This window comes from Bombina bombina, chromosome 3, assembly GCF_027579735.1.
Source record: "Bombina bombina isolate aBomBom1 chromosome 3, aBomBom1.pri, whole genome shotgun sequence".
Classification (NCBI taxonomy): domain Eukaryota; kingdom Metazoa; phylum Chordata; class Amphibia; order Anura; family Bombinatoridae; genus Bombina; species Bombina bombina.
Window position 1 is genome coordinate 598,146,616 of NC_069501.1, and position 25,986 is coordinate 598,172,601.

General features: G+C 35.9%; 1 protein-coding gene across 1 annotated transcript in view; it reads left to right on the top strand.

Annotated features, from left to right (window-relative positions):
- Positions 1-603: 603 nt before the first annotated feature.
- The window catches only part of LOC128653729 (calcipressin-3), a 95,480-nt gene continuing 70,097 nt past the window's right edge, over positions 604-25,986 (top strand). The window contains exons 1-3 of the mRNA XM_053707193.1: positions 604-735; positions 1,724-1,972; positions 7,861-8,034. Of these exons, the coding sequence (XP_053563168.1) occupies positions 1,772-1,972; positions 7,861-8,034 (375 nt within the window). The 5' untranslated portion in view covers positions 604-735; positions 1,724-1,771. The remainder of the gene's footprint in view (positions 736-1,723; positions 1,973-7,860; positions 8,035-25,986) is intronic.

Sequence of the window (25,986 nt, forward strand, 5' to 3'; positions counted from 1 at the left end):
AAGCAGCTATAATGTGATGTAATCTCACTTTCAGAATATGCTACTGTACCTGGGGAACATATCTGGTAATTATCTATTTGATATGTCTCATATTTTAGTTTCTATAGCACTTTTAAATGTATCCCCATTATAGTTTATGGGCATTCCATTATGTCATTCACCCTTGTCATTCCATAGAAAGCTGCTATAATCTGACGTAATCTCACTTTCAGAATATGCTACTGTACCTGTGGAACATATCTGGTAAATGAGTTTGTATTATCTCTTATCACCATATCGAATGCTATATATTAGAAATGGATTAGTTCAGCCAGTGTAGATTAACACTTGAATGTTGAATGCACAGTTCGCAAATCGCAATTAGCGCATTTGTCAAAAGGTAAAAATACAAATAGCAATATAATAACATTAACCAATCAACACAACGAAAGATAAAAACAGTAACCAATCTGAGTGCGCGAAAATATATCCAATGAGTCACCGTGTAAGGAAGAGCCAACAGGAGGCACGCTCACAGGCTCGAGGGTCTTTTAGCTACACTACCTGGTTTCTGCTAGAAATCCCGCCCATTTAGAGTAGAGCTCTAGCGACTGGAGGAGAAGCGTTCGTATTTTTCTCCTATTGGATATTTGTGTTGTCTACCAAAAAGGCACTTGGCAACCGTATCCCTTCAGACAGAGGACGGAGTTGTGGGATGCAGTGCAAAAGGCTGCACTGTAGGGGTTGGGTTATCAGGTAATAACAATATAATGTACTCTGTCCAGACTGCCTGTGCTAAAAGGTGGGTGTCAGTCAGTTTCCGGGTGCAGTGTCGGCTAATAAGCATAACAGTTATATAGTGCGAGGCTGCAGAGGTACAAACTGTTTACCAGGGCTCAGACATGGGAGGGGGGGTCGCTCAAGGAGCTGTTAGGGTACCTGTAGTGCATATATCAACACTATCAGGCATCTCAATTAGTATTTTATACGTAGCACAACATGCTAGCCATTATAGAAAGGTAATCATAACAATTTCACATAAATATTAACACAGTGCATTAAATGATGCTAGGTCAGCCGCCCATATATGCTGCCTAGAAGATTATGCTAATTGTATAATACCTGTACAATACTTATGACAATTGTAAAGTTACAAAGAGAATGTTAGAAAAAAAACTTATAAATGTATTCTGGAAAAAACAACAACATGAGCAACCTTTGGAAAGGGGAAAATGAGACCAATATTGGAATAAACACACACTGTACATACTTCCATTTTAATATTGCAAGGAAATACTAGTAATTGGCTTTAATTGAAACCCCCCCCCCCCAAAAAAAAAAACATGGCCAAATAGGCAATTGAAGACCTTAGAGAAAATAGTAATAGAATTATAGAACATCCTTTGGTTATTGATTCCTAAACTAAAAGCAACAGCACAATTCACCTCTACAATCTATCCAATAATGTTCAGCTATTTAGTAATTATCACCATTGAAGATATTTACTTGTGTGAATAACAACAGTTTAATTTGCTCATATATACTGACCATGACCACAGTTTAGATCAGTCTGCTTACTATTAATGAAAAGTGTATTATGTTAATTTCAATAAAGTTCTTAGTGTCCACACTATCAAGGAAAACAGATGTACATACACTATTCAGTTTGATGTCTTATATGATTTCTATGTCAATTTGTGTGGTACATGTCCGTCAGTGGTTTCTAACTGTAAGTATTCTGTAGGTTTTTCTTGAGCTCTCTGTGTGTCAGAGTGAATTACAAGTAAGAGTCATGTTGAGGGACACCATGAAATCTTGGAATGAGAGCTCAGACGTCTACAGCAGTGACCAAGAGGAAGAAGAAGAGGAGGAGGAAATGATATTTGGAGAAAATGATGATGATCTTGAAGAACTTATGGATCTTAGTGATCTCCCAATGTCTCTCTTTGCATGTAGTGTTCACGAGTCTGTTTTTGAGTTAGAAGAACAGAAGGTATGTATACATTAAAGACATTGCTTGCAATATTATGGCATTGTTAGACTGCCTATGTTTTTTTTCTTCATGCTTATAGAAATATGGAATGAAGCCCCACAGCTTTGTCCGCTTTTAGCTTGGTTACATTGGACAGTGTAAGGCTACACATAAAATGGGGGGGGGGGGGGTAAAAATGGGAATTAGAGAGGACAGAAGGAAAAGGGATTACACAACCATAGAGGAAGATGAAATTGAACTGGGGGGGGGGTTATAAGTGGACAGAGGGTGAAATAATAGAGAGGTGGATAGGTGAATAATGGAAGTTGACAAATTGTGTGAGAGAGGACAAATGATGTGAGTTAAGTCAAAGTGAGTACTGTGGGTTAGAGGGACACTGAACCCAAAATTTTTATTTTGTGATCCAGGTAGAGCAGCAAATTTAAGCAACTTTCTAATTTACTCCTATTATCAATTTTTCTTTGTTCTCTTGGTATCTTTCTATGAAAAAGAAGGCATCTAAGCTTTTTTTCTTGGTTCAGAACTCTGGACAGCAGTTTTTGATTGGTGGATGAATTTATCCACCAATCAGCAAGGACAACCTAGGTTGTTCACCAAAAATGGGCCGGCATCTAAACTTACATTCTTGGATTTCAAATAAAGATACCAAAAGAATAAAGAACATTTGATAATAGGAGTAAATTAGAAAGTTGCTTACAATTCCATGCTCTATCTGAATCACAAAAGAAAAAAATTGGGTTCAGTGTCCCTTTAAGAGAGGATACACATTATATGATAGGAAACTGGAAGGGAAGAGGAGAATGGGAGAGGTAAGGGGTTTTTAACTGTGTGTTCTTTTGGATCATGAAATGTGGTTGAAAAGTGGGTAGAAACTTACACTTGCTTTCAAATAATATAATGGTTTATTAAGAGATAATTAGACAATAACATCAGTTATTAGACTGAAATACTTTTGTTATCTTTTAGATTACACAACAGTATATCAGAAGGATATAGGAGACCCCAAACATCTCTTGCTTAAAACTCATGAGCCTTGGAGACAAGGCATAAACAAGACATCTGTCCATCCTTAGGAGTTACCAGATCTTATTAAATGTCAGGAAAATCCAAACATGCATACTAGTAACAGAATGTCAAAATTTAAGGCCATGAGATTATATACACATAGCAAAATCTTGTCAGCCTTGTGTGTTTGGAAAGTACTTGTGTGTTTGGACAGGACTGTAGCAGCTCAAAATGTTAAGATCACTGAATTCTGAAATATTAATCCAATCCTTTGGCAGGGTGAAAATATAGAGAAAAAGGGTGGGAGGGGGTTATTTGAAATTGTATTTTAAAAAAAAAAAAAAGAAGAAAATATATTACGCATAGTATGTCCTGGAACTAAGAGGTGGAATAGTTCAACAGAGCAGCAAGTACAGAGCAGTAATACTTATTTCACATTTTAGAAGAATAGTAAAGTCATTATAAAGATTGACTAAAACAATATTAAACAAATTTAAAATTATTTTATACTTTTGATTCCTCATAATAGACACCCTTTATTTTAATAACCACTTTGTGCACCCTTGGTAATTTTTGTTAACTAACTTCATGTGGTCATTAATAAATTCTCATATATGCTGGGCACTTCTTTGGGTTTAGGTATCTGATTTAGGTAAGGTTACTGTGGAGGCCAGGCCATCTGATTGATGCAACACTTTATCACTCTTTTTGTCAGGTAGCTTAGAAGTGTGTTTTGGGTCATTGTCCTGTTCAAAAACAAATATCGGCCAACTAAGCACAAACTAGATGGGATGGTGTGTTGCTGCCTTCAATTCTAACTAAATCACCAACTGTAGTACTAGCAAAGCAACATGTCTCTCTATTTATTGTACTCAATAATGGTTTCCTTGCACCAGTTATGCCATGAAGGCCTGATTCACGCAGTCCCCTCTGAACAGCAGATGCTGAGATCTCTCTGCTGCATAAATTAAGTGAACATTTTATTCAGTCTCTAATCTGAGGTGCTGTTAAATTCTGAAACAGGTGACTAATAAACTTGAGTGCAGCAGACATAACTCTGTCTGCCTTTCTTGTGGTTATTCTTATGCGAGTCTGTTTTTATCATGGAGCTTAAAAGGATAGTAAACTCAAATATTTTCTTTCGTGATTCAGATAGAGCATGCAATTTTAAGCAACTTTCTAATTTACGCCTATTATCAATTTTTCTTAGTTCTCTTGGTATCTTTATTTAAAAAAGCAGAAATAAAAGCTTTGGAGCTGACCCATTTTAGGTTGAGAACCTGGGTTGCACTTGCTGATTGGGTGGCTAAATGTAGCCACCAATCAGCAAGCTCCATCCAGGGCACTGAACCAAAAATAGGCCAGCTCCAAAGCTTTCATTCCTGCTTTTTCAAATAAAGATAGCAAGAGAATGAAGAACATTTGATAATAGGAGTAAATTACAAAGTTGCTTAAAATTGCATGCTCTATCTGAATCATGAAAGAAAATATTTGGGTTTACTATCCCTTTAACGCTTAGTGCCTCTGCATTTGGAAATACATTTTAAAGTTGAAATTTTCTGACCTTAAAGTAATGATGGGCTGTTGATTTCCTTTGATTAGTTGAACTGTGGGTTACACATTTGACTTTAAACTGATGGTTTAAATGGACATGAAACACAATTTTTTTTTCTTTCATGATTCAGATAGAGAATACAGTTTTAAACAACTTTCCAATTTACTTCTATTATCTAATTTGCTTCATTCTCTTGATATCCTTTGTTGAAACGCATATCTAGATAGGCTGCTGATTGGTGGCTGCACATAGATGCCTTGTGATTTGCACACCCAATGTACATTGCTCTTTCTTCAACAAAGGATATCTAAACAATAAAGAAAATTAGATAATAGAAGTAAATTGGAATGTTGTTAAAAATTGTAAAGTATTCTATCTGAATCATGAAAGAAACATTTTGTGTTTCATGTCCCTTTAATGATTGTAGTTCAGTATTCTCCACCTGTAAGTTTCAGCCTTCTACTTGTTGCATTTCAAAAACCTTTATTTTTTTTAATAAATTAAAATTTTAATTTTGTAAAGAAATTCATACATTGGCATCAACTTAGCAATTTATATTTGTCTATAAAACTTATATCAAGCTTTTTAAGACGCTTAGATAAAAAAAAAAGTCTTTAAGACCACAAGAAACATACATTCAGTGTGTGTGTATTAGGGCTGTGCAATTAATCACATGATGCAATTAATGAGGCTGTGCAATATCTAAATCGCATGAGGCTTCAATTTTTTTTATCAAAAGAACACATAAAACCCCCCAGCTCAAAACGGCTTCCATAATGTTATGTCAAAACCCTGCAGCCCAGCAGCAGCATTGATCACTCCTCCAGGGGGCAGACCAGGAAGTGTCACATCAGTGTCATAGCACGTAATTCCACCACCATTTTACTTGCCTCATGGTTTGTTGCTCTAGTTCTGAAGTGTGCACAGACATGGAAGTTGGCGGACTGGCAGGGCTCTTTTCTCTGGCCTATTCAGTCTGCAGTGCAAACTGCAAAGGGAACAAGTCGCTGTTTTGAACAGTTAAATGAAAAATTGAATGCAAATTGTATGTTTAAAAAATATTTTGCTATAATCGCAATATTTCATAAAAAAATTGTGGGGTTTTTTTCTTCACTATCGTACAGCTCTAGTGTGTGTTTGCATATGTATGAATGTGTAGCAGTAATATGTGAATTTTGACTTAATTTAATTTAGTTTGTATTAATAAAAAGCACATTTAAGGAAATATATATAAGGGACATGAAACCCAAAAAATTCCAATTTACTTCTATTAGGGATGCACCGAAATTTCGGCCGCAGAAAGTTTCGGCCGAAAATGGCATTTTTGGCTATTTTGGTTTTTTTGCCTGTTATTTTCGGTAAAATTATTGTGTAGCGTGTTTCAAATTTGATGCTAGCCTAGAGCTGCTGTTTAAGTTTATTACTTGACTTACTGTTCTGCATATAATGAGTTTTCTAGAACTATACTTTATTTGGATAATTGGTAAAAAAAAAAACTGTTAAATATGATTCTATTACATAGAACTAAATGAAGAATAATACAGTATATTGATATTTATAATTGTTTTAAGTAGGGATGCACCAACATTTTGGTTGCAGAAACATTTTGGCCGAAAATGGCATTATTGTTTGCCTGTTTTTTTTTTTTTCTTGGTAAAATTATTGTGTAGCATATTATTGTTTTAAGATATTTTTGTCCAATTTTAGTGTGTTACTTTCAATAAAAGGGTGGGCTTTTTTATTGGCTCTAATTATGCAAAAAAAATAAAATAAAAAAGATTAATTTGAATAAATACATTTTCGGTATCAGTTTCGGTTTTCGGCCAAGTGCATCCCTGATTTTCAGATTCAGTTTCGGTCCAGAATTTTCATTTCGGTGCATCACTAACTTCTATTATTTAATTTTCTTCATTCTTCAGATATTATATATATAATCAATGCACATGGGTGAGCCAATCACAAGAGGCGCCTATGTGCAGCCACCAATCAGCAGCTGCTGAGCCTAGATATGTTTTTGAACAAAGGATCTAAAGAGAATGAAGCAAATGAGATAGTATAAGTAAATTGCAAAGGTGTTTAAAATCGCATACTCTTTCTAAACCATGAAACAAAAAATTTGGGTTTCATGTCCCTTTAAAGTGTGAAATATACCTAATGACAATTAAATGAGTATTGTTTTCATATATAAAGTTGCATTCCCCTAGACTGTCTCTGATTAATGTGCCATTTTCTGCATCACTAAGTATATAAGAAACCAAAATCAGGCAGTAATATAAGTGGTTATTTTGAGGTTAACAGTGGGTTGGAGAATTGCTAATGTGCATATAATTGCAGGGTAACCTAAGCTTAGTTCAGAATGATTAAAGGCTTATTGTAATTGTTTGAAATTTATAGTAAGTAGTGTGGACATAAAGTTGTAAGTAATTTCTTCCCTAAAGCTACATTTACATAAAAGGGTAATAGTAAATATAATGAACCCTGATAGGATCATCTTGCTCATTATAATCCAGCTTTCTGTTGTATTTAATTCCTTGCATTATGAATCTAATGTGCTAGGCTTTCCCATATCACATTAAAGTATAAGGATGGAGAATCCACTACATCTTTAACCCCTTAATGACCACAATGTACCCTGTATGTCACTGGTCATTAAGGGTTTTTTCAGGGCATAATAGCACAAGTCTAGCAAGAACACGCTATTAATGCCCTCCCTCCCTCCAGCAGGCTTTGTGGAATAGAGCAGTCTCAACGCTGGTGGCAAGACCGCGCTATAAAACAAACAAGTCCCAAAAAAAGGCCAGCGACATACAGGGTACGTCGCTGGTCCTTAAGGGGTTAAAATAAAAGAAAGCCATTCCCACAAAGCTCCCAAGGCTCAATCTCAGTTTGTTTGTCTTTTATTCTTCATACATAAATATTAGCATTAAAGGGACTTTAAACACTAAATACGTTTTATATGCATAGTATTAAGTTTATTCTCTGCCTCCTACTAGTCATGGATGCCGCCATGTTGAAAATGGTTTTATATTGTATTCCAGTGCCGATGTGTGTGCAGTAACTCTCCTTCAGATACCTTCAGTGTAACCTAAGTTTCAACATGGCGGCACCCATAATTAGAGGGAGGTGCATGAAATCTGTTTAATTTCCCTTTAACCAGGAAAATAAAATTAGACAATAAAACAGGAGAATCAACAATCTTTAAATAGTCAGTTTACATTATTTTCCTACCGTCTTAATTTCAGCCTACATTCAAAGGGTTAATTAAATATGTTCAAGGAAAATATTAGCATTTTATTGTATTTTCAGTGTCCCTTTTTGTCTTCCACAGGAACGATTTCAAGCACTTTTCACAATATATGATGAGCAGGTCTCATTCCAGATGTTCAAAAGCTTTAGAAGAGTAAGAATTAACTTCAGCAATCCTGAAGCAGCAGCACGGGCTAGAATTGAGCTGCATGAGTCTGATTTCAATGGAAAGAAGTTAAAATTATATTTTGCACAGGTAAAGTACAACACAACAAGTTCTGTATATGTAGCTAGTCACATAGTGCACAGGAGAAATAAGCAAGCTGCAAATATTGTGTGCATGTTATTTTACTAAACCTTTTTGTGGGATGCGATTAATAATACCTTTTTAGCAGCTTAAATAATTGTACTTCATAATCAGGTTTTAGAGTTTTTAATGCACCAATGTTTTATTAAATAGAGCATGCAATTTAAAGAAAATATTCCAGTTTACTAATTCATCTTTATCTTGGCTTCTTTAGTTGAAACATGGCCCCTTTTCATGAGGACTGAGGACGGAGTGTGCCCTTAGTGTGTCAGCAGTGTGTGTAGCAGTGCTATATAAGGATTATTACAAATCCAATAAAAATAAGCTTATGGGGAAATGGGTGTTTAATTATAGATTATTGATGTTCTGACATTTGCTCAAGCGCTAACCCGAAGGGGCCATGTACGCTAAAACTGAAGGTGTGTTAACAAATATTTTAAATAGTATTTTTCTTCACTAAGAAGACAATGTTATTTTTAATATTATATATATATATGTGTGTGTATATGTGTGTGTGTGTGTATATATATATGTGTATATATATATATATATATATATATATATATATATATATACGTGTGTGTGTGTGTGTATGTGTATATATATATATATATATATATATATATATATATATATATATATATATATATATATATATATATATATATATATATATAATTTTCTTTCTAATGGTGATAACTGTTTGGAATTTTCACCTGGCAACCAGTAAGAGGCAAAGAACACTACACTAAGAGCTTTAACCCAATTTGACGTAGATCTACCTCATGCAGTACTAAGCCCATTGTACTGCATAACGTAGATCTATGTCACACTTTAGGAAACGCTGCTGTTTCTGAGCTGCAGGCATCTATCTACATATGGTAACGGAGCACGATCAGCATTCTAATTTTAAAAAGCAATGGCAAAGCCATTCATGTGTTCTATTTCTGAACAAAGAGGATCCCAGAGAAGCTTTTACAACAATTTGTCATATGACTACAGTAGTTGTGTGTAAATTATTTCTGTGAGAGACCCAAAGTTTGTGAACCCATTTTTTTTCATTGACTCCACAGCGTGGGTTTTGGTTCCCAACAGTTATGAATCTTGGACTCTCACCACCATAAGAAAGATTTTTAATAATAAAAATAGAATTGTTCTTCACTCAGCAGAAAAACATAATTCTTACCTGATAAATTCCTTTTCTTTCTCTATAGCCTACTATCTTTCTTACTTTTCCTCCTTTTCTTGTCTATACATAATACTGGGAGGGCCAGGGAAGTATGATGGATATTAAAGCACTTGATGGATATTAAAGCACTTGGTGTAGGTTTCTTTGCCTCCTCCTGGCAGCCAGGTGATTAATTCCCCACAGTTATGAATCGTGCTCTCTCACCTCCAAGAAAGAAAGGAATTTATCAGGTAAGAAAAAATGATGTATATGTGTGTGTATAAACACCTTGTCATACCATATCCCTTTAAAACACATATATATATATATACTTTAATATGTTTCACCAGTTTTTGTATATACTTTTGTTTCAGCCCTAACGATTTAATTCAGGTGCCAAGTCACAATGGCCCCTATTTAAGAAAGTCTGGCGGACCTGATCCGACACTGCGGATCAGGTCCGCCAGACCTCGCTGAATACAGCGAGCAATATGCTCGTCGTATTCAGCATTGCACCAGCAGCTCACAAGAGCTGCTGGTGCAACACAGCCCCCTGCAGACTCGCGGGCAATCGGCCGCCAGCAGGGGTGTCAATCAACCCGATCGTACTCGATGGGGTTGATTTTTGGCGATGTCTGTCCGCCTGCTCAGAGCAGGCGGACAGGTTATGGAGCCGCGGTCTTTGTGACAGCTGCTTCATAACTGCTGCAGGCTCGCCAGAAACACGGGGCATCAAGCTCCATTATGATAGGCCACCTTATGTTTTTTTCTACACTATTATGTGCTGTACTTGCCGCAACACATAACTCACAACTTGTAATATGAGTGATGTTTAGCGCAGCTGTGTTAAATGAAAGCATAGGTCAAGCTAAACCAGATTGTGCTCTATTCTTAGTGCAGGCGTGCAATATTGATAGCGCATCCTGCACTAGTAATAGCAATCCACTTGTAATCTGGTCCTAAATGTCTGAAATACGAATATAGGTTATTATTTACATTTAAAAAAAAACAATAAAATAACAAGGTGTGGAAATCGCAACACTAACTGCTTCATACAGTAAGTTACAAAAAAACATAAAAACAGTTACATCAATAGTCATTTATTAAAGGGACACAAGCATGTGATTTTTAAACAACTTTCTAATTTACTTTACTATTATCAATTTTTCTTCGGTATCTCCTTTGCAAGAGCTTTATTTCCTGCTAATTAGTGCTCCAGATGTCTACCTAGTCTTCAACACAGAATATCATGGGAACGAAGCAAATTTGATAATAGAAGTAAATTGGATACTTTTAAAATGGTATACTCTGTTAGAATCTCAAAAGAAAAGTTTGGGGTTTCATATCACTTTAAGCACCCGTCTTCATTGTAAAATGCTTAAAGGGACACTCAAGTCAAAGTAAACTTTTATAATTCAGAAAGAGCATGCAATTTTAAGACCCTTTCCAATTGACTTCCGTTATCAATTTTTGCACAGCCTTTCTATATACTTTCTGTGGAACAAGATCCTACTGAGCATGTGCACAAGCTCACAGGGTATACATATATTAGTCTGTGATTGGTTGATGTCTGTCGCATAATGCAGAGGTCCAGAAAATGGGAGAAAAAATAAATTTGCCAGAAAATTGTACTGCTTTTTTGAAATTTATAGTAGGTGTTCTAGTATTGTCTTTTTATTATGCACTGGTTAATCATGTAATTCTACTGCATTTAGTGGTCTTTTAAGATTTGCAATGTTCACAAGTGCTAATTTTTAAATGGATTTATAATAAAGCATATCATTTTTTTTTTAATGTTTGCCTTGTTTTGAGTGTAGCCTCTTTCTGCGTTTTAGTTCTATTGGCAGTTTGTTTCACCACTGTGGCAAGCACCTTTGTATTCCTTGCAGTTGGAAACGAGCACGGAGACATTGGAAGGGTGATTGCTTGTCTGTTTGTTGTTAGGCTGCAAAAGGCAGTGCTGGGTGACAGCGGGGAGCACACACAGCTCTGTCTTCACTTACAACTGCTTGTACACTGTGTACATGCCCCCTATCCAAGAAAGATGTACTCCCAGTCTTAGTTATAGAAACTCGGCTTTCAGTTATGCAGCTTAATTTGCCATAGAGTTGTACCACAGAATGGCTGAAGCTACAGGTTCCTTCTGTAAAATTGCTACAAGAAAAGCCTACTTCAGTATGCTATCATATAAAGGAAAGTTAAATCAAATAATACTGAAAGAAAGAGAGATTGGAATGTTGTTTTTTGTTGTTGTTTTTTTTTAAATTAATTTGTATGTTGAATCATTTCATTTTGACTTCCTTGTCACTTTAATTGAATAAAAACAAAACAATGATGAAGAGAAACTCTCCTTTAAAGGGACAGTCTAGTCCAAAATAAACTTTCATGATTCAGATAGAGAATGTAATTTTAAACAATTTTTCAATTTACTTTTATCACTTATTTTGCTTTGTTCTCTTGGTATTCTTAGTTGAAAGCTAAACCTAGGAGGTTCATATGCTAATTTCTAAGCCCTTGAAGGCCGCCTCTTCTCTCAGGGCATTTTGACAGTTTTCACCACTAGAGGGTGTTAGTTCATATGAGTCATATAGATAACACTGCTCACGCACGTGGAGTTCCAGTGAGCCAGCACTGATTGGCTAAAATGGATGTCTGTCAAAAGAACTGAAATAAGGGGGCAGTTTGCAGAGACTTAGATACAAGGTAATCCCAGAGGTAAAAAAGTATATTAATATAACTGTGGTGGTTCTGCAAAACTAGGGAATGTGTAATAAAGGGATTATCTTTTTAAACAATAAAAATTCTGGTTGACAAACTTGTTCTGTGATCTGACCACTGTTCTATTATTATTTAACTTTTTGACACCCATTTGTGCAAGTTTCAACTCCTCCTCCTCAGCAACTATATAAATGCCAGTGACTAAAATGCACTGTTTTTTTCTGTCTCATCAACCTTTCCAGCTTCCCCAGAGTCTGTTATTCTGTGCAACTGGATTACTAAACAGTTTAGATGAGGTATCTTGATGGGTTACAATAATGTGTAACTTCCCTGGCAGTTTAACGGTTCTTTTAAATGCTTGTATTAGGGATAGACCGATATATCGGGGCGGACGAATATTAGAGCTGATATTTGGAATTTCTGAAATATCGGTATCGGCCAGAAACTTATTTATATGGAGCAAATCAAAAGAAATTTAGCTCTGTGTACTTCAGGGAAACTAAAGAAACTTATAGTCCACTCCTCAGTACCAGGGAAGGTATTTGCAATCCAGTAAATATATGAGCATATTAAAAATGAAAGCAAATAAATAAATCAAGCACTGATATTCCAGCATGTCCTTTCGTTCTCTGTCAAGTGGCAGTATGTGTGTGTATGTGTGTGTATATATATATATATATATATAATATATGTATGTATGTATGTATGGAAAGAAAGAAGGGTGTTTGTGAATTAGCGCATGAACTTCATTTTTTTTTTTATTTATTTTTTTATTTTAAATTTCTTTTATTGAGATACAAAGTAACATACAGAGAAAAAATGAAACAGTTCTTACATGTTGCGATTCAGTAAACAGTGTCTATATCAAGAGTTGCCAAGTCAATTAAAAGGTCCTTGTGAGCAATCCCTCAAATCTCACCAGGTGCAGGAGGGCCAAAGTTTCTGGATAATCTGTAATGTTAACATTAACTCTGTTCAGGTGGCTAAACCCATCAGCAAGGGTTTATAAGAACTTAATTTTTTATACATCTTCTGTTTATATATTTTATCACATAGAAATAATAATAGAGAGAGAGAGCCTCCAGAGTGTTTCTGACTAGGAGAGAGACACATTGCAGCTGAACTGAGAAAAGCTGATAAAAATCGTTGATTTTAGATGTACCTCTGAGAAATTCTCTTGAGCCTCTTGCTAAGGCTGTAATTCTGGACGCATCTACATCCATATAGGAAAAGACATCAATTTCTTCATCTGTCACTTCCATTTGTATTACATGTGATCTGTGACTGCATTTTTGGACAACGTTGGATACTATCATTATACAAAGTGAAGACAAGCTATCTATAACAAAGATCTTCTCTACACTGTGCGGCCCTTACCTCATATAGATTGAGGTAGAAGAGTGTAAGTAGATGCCCAAAAGGGACCAGGATTTTTGATTTTCCTATTTTTTGATATTATGAACTTTTGACTACTACTTGTCTATTTTTATCTAAAACCAGGAGTAATTTATGCTCTCTCTTTTACTGGGACTCTCTTTTTATATTTTTATATTTTTAATATACTACATCTTGTTTTATATATATTTATACAGAATTTTTAACAGTTATTAATTCATCATTTTTAACTCGTTATTTCAGCAATTGTAAATCAATATTTATTGTTTCTATTGTATTGTTTTTATTGTAGTGAACTATTATTATTTCTATGTGATAATTTTTTTTATACATCTTCTGTTTATATATTTTAAGTTCATGTGCTAATTCACAAACACCCTTCTTTCTTTCCAGTTAACTTTTATATTGTGTATCTAGATTTGAGGGAATCTGGAAATACAATAGGTGGCAGCATTTAGTTTTTTAATTTCTATATCACAGCGCCCAGGCTACATTTTCTTTTTTATTTATATATATATATATATATATATATACATACAGAGAAAACCATCTGGCCAAATGGGACAAGCCCAGGTACCACGTCAAGGTCCTTTCCAATACCTGGGACCCTAAAACAGCCACACAATGCAAGCTCTCAAATCCAATCAAATCAAACTGGGAACAAGGGAAGGGTGCACAGGCTTATGTAATCAGCCCAAACACGGAAGGGGACGGCACTCCTAGACCGGACCGGTTACACATCCCATGACCCTGCAACATGCTCAGCCCTGGGTGCTCAGTGGCACTCACAAGAAGCTGTGCTGTCCCCAGAATCGCAGGCAGTTAACCCCAGACAGGTCTGGGTGCAAGAACCATAGGAGAAATAACAAAACAAATTAATACAACACACAGAGAAAACCCTGCACTCACTAGCATGCTCACAGCTAAGATTTAAAAGCAAAAATGGAAAGGTTAGTTACCGCATCTGGCCAAATGGGACAAGCCCAGGTACCACGTCAAGGTCCTTTCCAATACCTGGGACCCTAAAACAGCCACACAATGCAAGCTCTCAAATCCAAACAAACTGGGAACAAGGGAAGGGTGCACAGGCTTATGTAATCACCCCAGTGCAGTCCCCTTCCGTGTTTTGTATATTACTGGGGTGATTACATAAGCCTGTGCACCCTTCCCTTGTTCCCAAAACTCTTGATTGGGAGCACGGCTACGACGCCGACTAAGATTAGCTTCGACTTGATGAAGGCTCATACATGAGCCGAAACGTTGACAGTAGATTTTCTACCTATGACATGTTTTGCATTTGTCAAAATAAAAACATTCTGTTGTCTTACTAAAAATCCGGAGAGTGCCCTTCTTCACATACAAGTTTCCTGTAGGATTGCACCCAGGTTGATTAAACACCACCAAGGTTGGAGTGCTGGGCCACTGGCTAATTGAACACATATATACACGTGTATGTGTATATATATATAATTTACTTTTAACCCTTATCTGTAAAGTGTACAAAGTGAGCGTGTTTTTAGTGAAGTTTCAGCAATATATGAAAAAAACAGAAGAACATGCTGAAATGTTATGTCTGCACTATAATATTTTTCTGCTTTCGATTGACTGACCGAAACGTCGTTACTGTAAGCTGTGATGTCTCACAAATAAAAGATAACTTTTGATGCATTATTAAGTTGCTGCTGCTTTTATTTGCATTTGCTGAATAGCTTTGCAGTAGTGACTTAAATTTAATTTTATATCAGTGTGCAGTTTAAAAGGAATGTATGCCATTTTTCTATGTTTTGTGAAGCCATTTAATAAGTTAATTTTCAAGGACTTTATTTTTCCAAGTTGTTTACTTTTAATGTTTAAAATTTTAATAAGCATGCTCAGTTTATACCAGATTTGTGTAGAAATTGTGTTAAATGTACAGAATATCGGTCCCTGCTATCGGTTATCATCCTGAAAGGCGCTCAATAATCGTTATCGGTATCAGCCCTGAAAAACTATATCGGTCTATCCCTAGCTTGTATGAGAAATTGATCCTTTTAGATTTTTTTTATATACATTTTAAATAGCTGTTCATACTGATTGAAATTATAACCCAATCAAATCATATTTAGGGCCCGATTCTCCCAATTCTGGCCTGGCAAGATTCTATAAGATGTCTTGTCAGTATTATGAGGCCCTTTAGGGATTGTTTTAAATTAAATTTTTACCTTGGAAACTTTGCATCTTTTAGGACAGTTCACTAATATGCTTTACTTTTAAGGAGAGATACGTTACAATATGATGCTCAGTGAAATAAGTTGATGCTTTCTCTCTTTTTTTGAGAATCAAGCCCTTAGAAAGAACAATGGAAAATTAACATTTTAGTACCTCTCTCCCACCTCCCCCCTGGGGAGTGAGTTTGTCTAAACCTTCTTTTTTATGTAGCTTTTCTATAGCTTGTACTGGCGCACTTGTCTGTATAGGTTGAGATTCAATTGGCAAAAACAGCTATTTCAAATGACAAAATAAAAGTAAATTAGATATTTGTAAAAATGTAATCCACTATAGCAGGTAATATGGATAATTGGGGAAATACATTAAAGAAGAGAAAAGAATCACAGTACACTGTCCCTTTAAGTGGGTATGAAACTCATCACTTTTAATTTGGGATTCAAACAGAGCATGTGATAAAATTTAACTTCTATTTATCAAAATTGCTTTTGTTATTTTGGTACCCTTTGTTAAAGAGATCTTTAGGTAAGAAGTGTGCATATGACTAGAGCATTAAATGGCAGCAAACGCCAACCAGTGCTTTTTGCAAATGTTAAACATTTTATTCTTGCAACACTGCAGCCGTAAAGTGAGAACATTCTTCCTATGAATAATAAAAAAAAATGCTTTTTGCTCACTTTTAGAAGTTGGTACATTGCATTATACAATCGTTTTTTTAAATGCTTTTAACTTTGGATTTAATTTACAAACTTGGGTGACCTTTGGTATATCTATAGTACATTTTTTAGTTGTATAGGTTAAGCAGCCTCTAGTATTTTTGGGTATATATATATATTCATTAGATGCGCCATGTGCTTTCCATTTTTGTTTTATTTGTAAGCTATTTTTATTTTAAAGCCATTCCAAGCCTTCAGAAAACTTTTTACACATATTTTTGATGTTTGACCCAGTAGTATAAAAGCAGCTGTAGATAGCAAACACATTTTTTTTTTGTCAATAGCAACAAATTTATGGCTTATTATTGGCTGTTCTGCCCCTCGTGTCAGAATTTAAAAAAAAAAAAAGAACATGGCAGCTAGGGCAATAAGTAAACTAGGACCCGAAGGTGGGGGTTGCGGGTCCAAAGTATATATTTATAATGCACTTTTTTTTTTTTGTTATATAATTTTTATTGAGGTTGAAAAGATAGCATTACATTTTATAATTCTTAAAGCATAGGTAACAAAAAAATGTTAATGCAAACATACAGACAGATCTGTTACATCACAATTACATTTCTGTAGGAATAAAATAAAGTAAACCTCATTTTTACTTTTAGTTTAAGGGATGGGAAGGTTCTCCTTTAATCTTAGAGGTATCCTTTGGACCTCAACTTGCTAGTGATGAGTTATATAATTAGGAGGACCCAACTAATATGATCAGCAATTATCCTAAAAATTATAAAGCATATGGAGAGATATGTTCAACGTAGACATCAATACAAATAAATATATAGGTGACCTCCATTCCATACGTACAATAAAAACAAGAATATAGATATACTTAGGCAGAATAATCACTCTTATGTTGTCCTACAGTTATTATAAATAGCATATAAACATTGCTAATGATACTGCATTTGTTTACAGAGTTATGTAGTACATGTACACATATAAGGTAGACAAGAGAAAATAATCTATTACAACACAGCTACCTTTTAGGTGGTGTAAGATTATAGTAGTCTAAATAAAGAATATTCTCAGAATTCTATGCCACCCAGGGCTCTTGGGTTGGCACCAGTTTTCAACACTACTCAGACAAGGGTACAGACAACACACCTTAAAAGAAAGTAGCTGTGGACATAAATTAGTAGCTTAAGATATATAGTTGGAAAAATATAATATTTGGTGTGGTATATATTGAGGTAAACCACAACATAAGTCTCTGGTTAGGATCAAAGAAAACCAGAGTACTATAAGGAGGGAGCCCAGCCAATTCGCTATATGAGATATCTTTTATAGGGCCATTTTATAAAGAGTGAGCTATTGGGCTTTTTGCGAGATAATAATAATTAAATAACAGTAGTATAAAAATATCAAGAGTTCAGTGGTCTCTTAAAACTAGCTGTATAAACATACCATAACACCACCATATTAATCCGTAGTTGTTGCTTAAGAGGGCCTGTATATACATATTGAGCCTAGTTTAGGTGGGAAGATATATCTCATCTCATTATATGGTGCTAATGAGAGTTAAATTAAGAATGTACAAGGGTTACTCCAAAACCACTATTAGCTAAAATGATCTCTATGTAACATAACTAAATATTGCACAGTCTGTATCATGAGGCATGAGAAGGGTAAACGGAATACGCTAAATACTAAAATACTAAATAGGGACTAAAACATTGGGAAAAGCTATTCTTCTTTGCAGCAAAGTGTGCTTATGTTAACAGTCTGTCAGTGACATAAAGTATGATATTCAAAACATTTAGGTATCATGTCAGGAAGTAATATAATATCTTTCAGATATATAAAGTAATGATTGTTAACTCGATTGATACCAAGTAGCATTCAAATTCTAAGAGATATATAATATGCATGCAGATTAAATGAAGTAAGAGCTACAAGTATGACATAAGATCATAAGCATAGTATTTGTATACAGATTTACATCTAGCCCCATGTTATACCATACATTTAACCAGACCAATATATAAATGAAATAGTAAGAACAACACTACTACTCTGAAGTTGGCCGCTATATTTATTTCTTTTTCCGGACACTACTGCACTCTTTATATCTAGGAAAAGTTGGAGGCTTACTATTAAAGATATCTTTAATTAAATTATAAGTACTGTACATTCAGTAATAGGTGGTAATTGGCTCTAAAAGGGAACATTACATATAGAGGCTATATCCTACAGGGTCTCCAACCAAAGTAAAATAAACAGAACACAGAGCACCCATAAATATATTACAATGCAGACTGCAAAATGAAAAAGTAAGCATTCAGCTCATTGAGTAAAGGAAAAGTGTAGTACAGTCCCACTGTAATTGTAGTCATTGCAAAAAGAGAACCACTTTATTAATACATTTTCATTATGGGTGTAAAAACAAATAAATGATCGAGGAAAGTATCAGACTCAGAAGAGTCTTCATGTTAAGGACGTCTTACAGGATGTGTATATATCACTGAAAAAATTTAGAGTAGTTAAGGAGGGACATAAGAGCGGACCGTTCCATCCTTACTTAGTGCGCGTTCGGGCAACGCTCAGGAGCTAGTGGAGGCACTGCGCTTCCAGCGATGATGTGACGCTAGGTGACGTCACAAGCAAGGGAGCTTAGAGAAAACATTTACATGCGCAAAGGGATCTGCTGCACAATAATGGACTTTACGCATGCAAACGTTTAAGCTCCCTTGTGTATTACATGCTCAACCCTCTGCAGCCCATTGGCTATTTATTACTAAATAGGGCTAATAAATAGCCAATGGGCTGCAGAGGGTTGAGCATGTGTGTAGCGAAACTCAAGTAGCCCTGTCACCCCTGAATTCACGGAAACAAACAGTGATACTATGAATAAATACAAAATACCCCCACTTTTTGCCAATACTGTCGCCATCCCACCCTGTGAGGGAAATAGTAGGCACATTGTTTAAACGTCAGGTTTATGTTTTTATATACTGTATATATAATATGATTTTTCGTATAGAGAATGTAGCCCATTTATTTTCACTTCATACGCTACGCATGAAGTGAAAAGAAATGGGCTATATTCTCTAAAGCACACAAAAAATCATATATATATATATATATATATATATATATATATATATATAAAAACATGGCAGTCTCCACAAGCAACACGTGTGTGGAGGCTGCCATGTTTCCAAGCGTCTGAGCTTGCTCTGAAAAGTCCCAGCTTTTCCAGCATGCTGGAAGCGCTGAGACTTACGTCAGCAGAGCGCTCAAAAAAACGCCAGGCATCTCACTTGCAAGTGTGGGGAAAATACTCCAAGCGAGTTCCAGTTCGCTTGGAGTACGGCCCGAACGCGGGTACAGTAACCATCGCTTTAGCCCACTCCAGCTTTAACCTCACATCCAGCATAGCAGTTCCCATGCACTTCTCTGTGAATGCTGTTCTGTTACTGAGGATGTGTGTGGCAAACGAGGAGCATTGTGCCAACTGGAAATGGCCCAGACGATAGCACCATGTGGATAATCAAGTAAGGGGGAATAAACGTTTCAATTTCTTTTCATACCCCTTATGTGTTCTCATGTTCCCACTCCTTTTGGGATCTTTTCCGTGTACATAGTCAACATCTTTGGTGTTGTATAGGATTTGGGTATCCCCTGTCAGTATATGGCCGGGTTATAACACAATATATTTAATAATTATTCTTTAAAATAAACCCCAATAAAAATACATATACCAAAACAAAAAAATTTATATAAATTCCTAAGTTCTTTTTTATTAGTTAATATTTATAAACACATTGAAATATATTTGTAGGAAGCCAGATATGAATCAATACTATTCACGTTTAAATTATTAAAATATGCTATGCAAAGATCATAAAAGTTTACCTTATTTGTTAACCTTATAACTAGCCTTATTCACAATTGAATTTCATTCAATTAACACAATGAGATTCCAAGATATTAGCTACTAACATTCAAGCAGTACAATCAGCTATATAGCCACAATTGATTCTAATAAAATTCTAATTTAAAGCATCAAAATAGTATCTATTATTTGTGCAAACAACCAATTCCTATGCTAATTTATCTAAGCTGAAATAATATTCTAGAACTGAGAGCGATATTCAACGCGCTACAGGCGTGGCCTCATCTGGCTTCGGCCAGATTCATAAGGTTCCAGTCGGACAATATCACGGCTGTAGCAAATATCAATCATCAGGGGGGAACAAAGAGTTCTCTAGCGATGATAGAGGTTACCAAAATAATTTGATGGGCAGAGACTCACTCTTGCCATCTATCAGCAATCTATATCCCAGGCGTGGAGAACTGGGAAGCGGATTTTCTAAGTCGTCAGACTTTTCATCCGGGGGAGTGGGAACTCCATCCGGAGGTGTTTGCACAATTGATTCAGCAATGGGGCACACCAGAATTGGATCTGATGGCGTCTCGTCAGAACGCCAAACTTCCTTGTTACGGGTCCAGGTCAAGGGATCCTCAGGCAGTACTGATAGATGCTCTAGCAGTACCCTGGTCGTTCAACCTGGCTTATGTGTTTCCACCATTTCCTCTCCTTCCTCGTTTGATTGCCAGAATCAAACAGGAGAGAGCTTCGGTGATTTTGATAGCACCTGGTGGACATGTCATCTCTTCCACCATGGACTCTGCCACTGAGACAGGACCTTCTGATTCAAGGTCCGTTCCAGCATCCAAATCTAGTTTCTCTGCGGCTGACTGCTTAGAGATTGAACGCTTGATTTTATCCAAGCGGGGTTTCTCTGAGTCGGTCATAGATACCTTGATTCAGGCTCGAAAGCCTGTCACCAGGAAAATTTATCATAAGATATGGCGTAAATATCTTTATTGGTGCAAATCCAAAGGCTACCCATGGAGTAAGATCAGGATCACTAGGATTTTGTCCTTGCTCCAAGAAGGATTGGCGAAGGGGCTATCAGCTAGTTCCTTAAAGGGACAGATATCTGCTTTATCAATTCTACTGCACAAGCGTCTGGCAGATGTTCCAGACGTTCAGTCGTTCTGTCAGGCTTTAGTTAGAATCAAGCCTGTGTTTAAACCTGTTGCTCCGCCATGGAGTTTGAATTTAGTTCTTAAAGTTCTTCAAGGGGTTCCGTTTGAACCTATGCATTCCATAGATATTAAGCTTCTATCTTGGAAAGTTCTGTTTTTAGTTGCTATCTCTTCGGCTTGAAGAGTTTCCGAACTATCTGCATTGCAATGCGACTCGCCTTACCTTGTTTTCCATGCTGATAAGGTGGTTTTGCGTACCAAACCTGGATTCCTTCCTAAGGTTGTTACTAATAGGAATATCAATCAGGAAATTGTTGTTCCTTCTGTGTCCTAATCCTTCCTCTAAGAAGGAGCGTCTGTTGCACAACTTGGACGTGGTTCATGCTTTGAAGTTTTACTTGCAAGCAACCAAAGATTTCCGTCAAACATCTTCTTTGTTTGTTGTCTATTCTGGAAAACGTTGAGGTCAAAAAGTTACGGCTACCTCTCTTTCTTTTTGGCTGAAAAGCATCATCCGTTTGGCATATGAGACTGCTGGACAGCAGCCTCCTGAAAGGATTACAGCTCACTCTACTAGAGCGGTGGCTTCCACATGGGCTTTTAAAAATTATGCTTCTGTTGAACAGATTTGTAAGGCTGCGACTTGGTCTTCGCTTCATACCTTTTCCAAATTTTACAAATTTGATACTTTTGCTTCTTCTGAGGCTATTTTTGGGAGAAAAGTTCTTCAAGCAGTGGTGCCTTCTGTTTAACCATCTGTCTTGTCCCTCCCGTTCATCCGTGTCCTGTAGCTTTCGTATTGTATCCCACAAGTAAAGGATGAATCCGTGGACTCGTCGTACCTTATAGAAGAAAAGTAAATTTATGCTTACCTGATAAATTAATTTCTTCTATGGTACGACGAGTCCACGGCCCGCTCTGTCATTTTAAGACAGATTTTATTTTTTGGTTTTAAACTTCAGTCACCTCTGCACCTTTTAGTTTCTCCTTTTTCTTCCTGTACCTTTGGTTGAATGACTGGGGGGGTGGAGCTAAGGGAGGAGCTATATAGAAAGCTCTGCTGTGGTGCTCTTTTCCACTTCCTGTTAGCAGGAGGATAATATACATAGAATATATATATATATATATATATATAGAAGAAATTAATTTATCAGGTAAGCATAAATTTACTTTTTACGAATTTCATTAGGCCTAAAAGAAAAATCCCAGACATTTCGTCTTTATTCACTGTATGGGGTAAAGAATGTTTTGAAGTTTGCACTTCCAGCTAGGGAGCAAATGCTGTCTTTTGAAGTTTTTTGGGACATCTTATCTGCATTGTGCTTTGAGATGTGTATTCAGATTACATGAGTTTCAAGTCAATTCCTGACATCAGAATTGTAACCTTATAATAAATATCTGATATGACTATGGCTTCACATATAAACAAATTATTTTGTCTTATTCTATACATATATGTTGGTATAATAACATATTGTGTGTGTGTGTGTATGTGTATATATATATAAACAAGCGCAACCCAGATTTAAGGTAGTAGACAAACTTTATTGCAAAATCCCACTGCGCATATATATGCACTTACAAAAGGGAAGTTAGAATATGGCTTTCAATACATTCCTTGGCTTTGTCTGATCACTGCTATCTTCTGTGATTCGTTCCAAGCCCTCTGTTGAAATGTACTGATCACAGGCAAAAGTACTGGCCTGGATAAGGCAAAGGAAAAATCACTCTCCAACTGGTTGAAGCTGCTCCTCTGACTCAACGCATTTCCTCTGCACTAAGCAGACTCTCAAGAGTTTTTTTTTTTTTTTTTAAAAGAGTGTGTATACTCTTAACCTACTGAGCCGGGTTTAAATGCGATATAGGGGAAACACACCCCCTTTCTCATTGGATAACATGTGTGGCGTAGCAGCCAATTAGAACCGCCTTCTATCTGTAAACTGACACACCCTCTTTTCCCATTAGTTACCACATGTGACGTTACGGCCAATAAGAATCGTCTAATACCGGTTCTATAGTAACGTGTAACGCTGTATGGAGTATTTCCTACTGATATTAGCCAACAATCATAGTGTATGAAATTGATAGTGAAAAAGACCTTAGGTACCAAAAGGGATAGTTCGCTGTCAGGGTGGTTATCTTTGAGCAATGGTTTATATACATGTAAAAGATTAAATTGCTGTTTATGTCCACACAAATCAGGGAACAAATTTTATAACCATGATGGGTCACAGAGTTTTGAAGTAAAAATTAAATAAATAAATATATATATATATATATATATATATATATATATATATATATATATATATATATATAAAAGAATCTGCACGCAGGTGGTAAATCGCCATAGAACAGGCTAACAATAGTATTGAGCCAGTTGTTCGTTCCTATGGGAAAAAGGGGAAACCAGACGTGGACTCCTTGCTCAGTGTGCTTAGATGAATATGGCTACACCTCACTGACGAGGCCCAATGAAGGCCGAAACGATCATCTGGGGTTGCTGTGTTCCTTGTTCAGAGAGGAATTGCCTGGTATTTCTGCGCTGGACTGACCGTAATAGGCGGGATCAGACTGATATACTACAGGAAAGTTCTACTCTGTGAAAAGCATTACTGGGCTAAAAAGAAGCTGTACTTGGTGGTAAATCGCCATAGAACAGGCTAACAATAGTATTGAGCCAGTTGTTCGTTCCTGTGAGTGTGCTTCTCTGTGTGTGTGTGTGTGTGTGTGTGTGTGTATGTGTGTGTATATATATATATATATATTTCAGATAGAGCATGCGTTTTTAAACAACTTTCTAATTTTCTTCTATTATAAATTGTTCTTCATTCTCTTGGTATCCTTTGTTAAAAAGTATGCAAAGGAGCCAGCCCATTTCTAGAGCACTATATGGCAGCAGTTTTGCAAGATTGTTATCCATTTGCAATAGCACTAGAGGGCAGCACTATTTCCGGCCATGTAGTGTTCCAGATGGCTACCTAGGTGTCTCTTCAACACAGAATATCATGGGAACAAAGCAAGTTTGATAATAGAAGAAAATGTAAGTCTTTTTTTTTTTATAAATGATCTCTGAATCACAAAAGAATATGTTGGAGTTCCATATCCCTTTAAGAGACTTTAATTCACTTCTATAATGAAATGAAGTTTGTTCTCTTGGTAGCCATTGTTTCAAAAGAATAAGTACATATTGTACACTAGTGGGAGCTAGAGTTGATGATGATTGGTGCTTGCACATATTTGTCTCTTGAAGATTGGCTAACTAGGTGTGATGAGCTAGCTGCCAGAAGTTCATTGCTGCTTCTTGAACAAAAGATATAAAGAGAATTAAACAAATTTGATATTAGAACTAAATGGGAAAGTTGTTTAAAATTGTATGTTCTATCTGAATCTTAAGGAACAAAAATGGTTGTGTGTCCCTTTATGATATTTTAATTGTATTGCTTTCACATTCCATAAATAGAGCTTGTTAAAGGGCCAGTAAACCTTAAAAAATAATGTTATATAATTCTGCACATAGTGTAGAATTATATAACATTATATTAGCGTTAGCTTTATAAAACCTAATATTCCCTGTAAATTTTTATAAAAAAGACTGTTTTTCAGACCTCTCTTCTGAGCGGGTCTGTTTTTATCACAGAGCGCATCTGGCCAGCTGTCTAGTCACAACCCGGCCCGACCACGCCATTATACTCAGTGCAGCTCACTCCTGCTCTGTTTGACAGCGGGAGCGAGCTGCACTGAGTATAATGGTGCGGTCGTGTAAATAAAAGATATACAAGAAAAAAACAGAATTTAACAATAGAAAAACTATCCATGAAAACAGTAAGAGCACAAAAATGTAATTACACACGAGGAAGCAGAGAGAGCAGGAATAGAAGTTAAAAAAAAAAAGAATGTAAAAGTTTAGATAAGAGATATTCAGTTTTCTTCTTTTCTTGATGATGATCTGTTTTCAGCAGCTGCTCTCCAGATGCTTTACATCTGTGTTAACCCCCTCTGTCTGTATCTTTAGACTTTGCCTTGTGGGTGTTTTTGGATTTAATGTCTTGATTAATATTTTGTGGTATAGTCTCCCTCTTAACCATTAACTGATGTCTTGCACCACAGCTCACTCTTCTGTGCTGTAGATGGTGTACCTTGTATTATTTGAGAGCAAAAGATCACAATTAACTATATATTTCATTCCATAAGTCAGGGAGAGTCCACAACTTCATTCCTTACTGTGGGAATTAAAACACCTGGCCACCAGAAGGAGGCAAAGACACCCCAGCCAAAGGCTGCAAGACTGACACTTGAGAGGCTGTGCCTGTTCCACAGCATGGATCCTGGAGGTAAGATTGTGTATGTATATATATATATATATATATATATATATATATAGATATATATATATATATATGTATTTATATATATATATTTATTTATATATATATATATATTTATTTATATATATATATATTTATTTATATATATATATATATATATATATATATATATATATATATATATATATATATATTGCTATACAGGGTCACAGTGTGGCTCCTTTATGCCTCAGTAGGATCAAGGGTTAATATTTCCTTCAGGAAGATTATTTGAACAGCAAGGGGTTATTTATAACTGCTTTTATGTCAAAGTTTTTTGGGCTCATAGACTGTGTGCTTTTGGCTTGGAACAAACAGGTTTCACTTTCGTTTTGGTGTG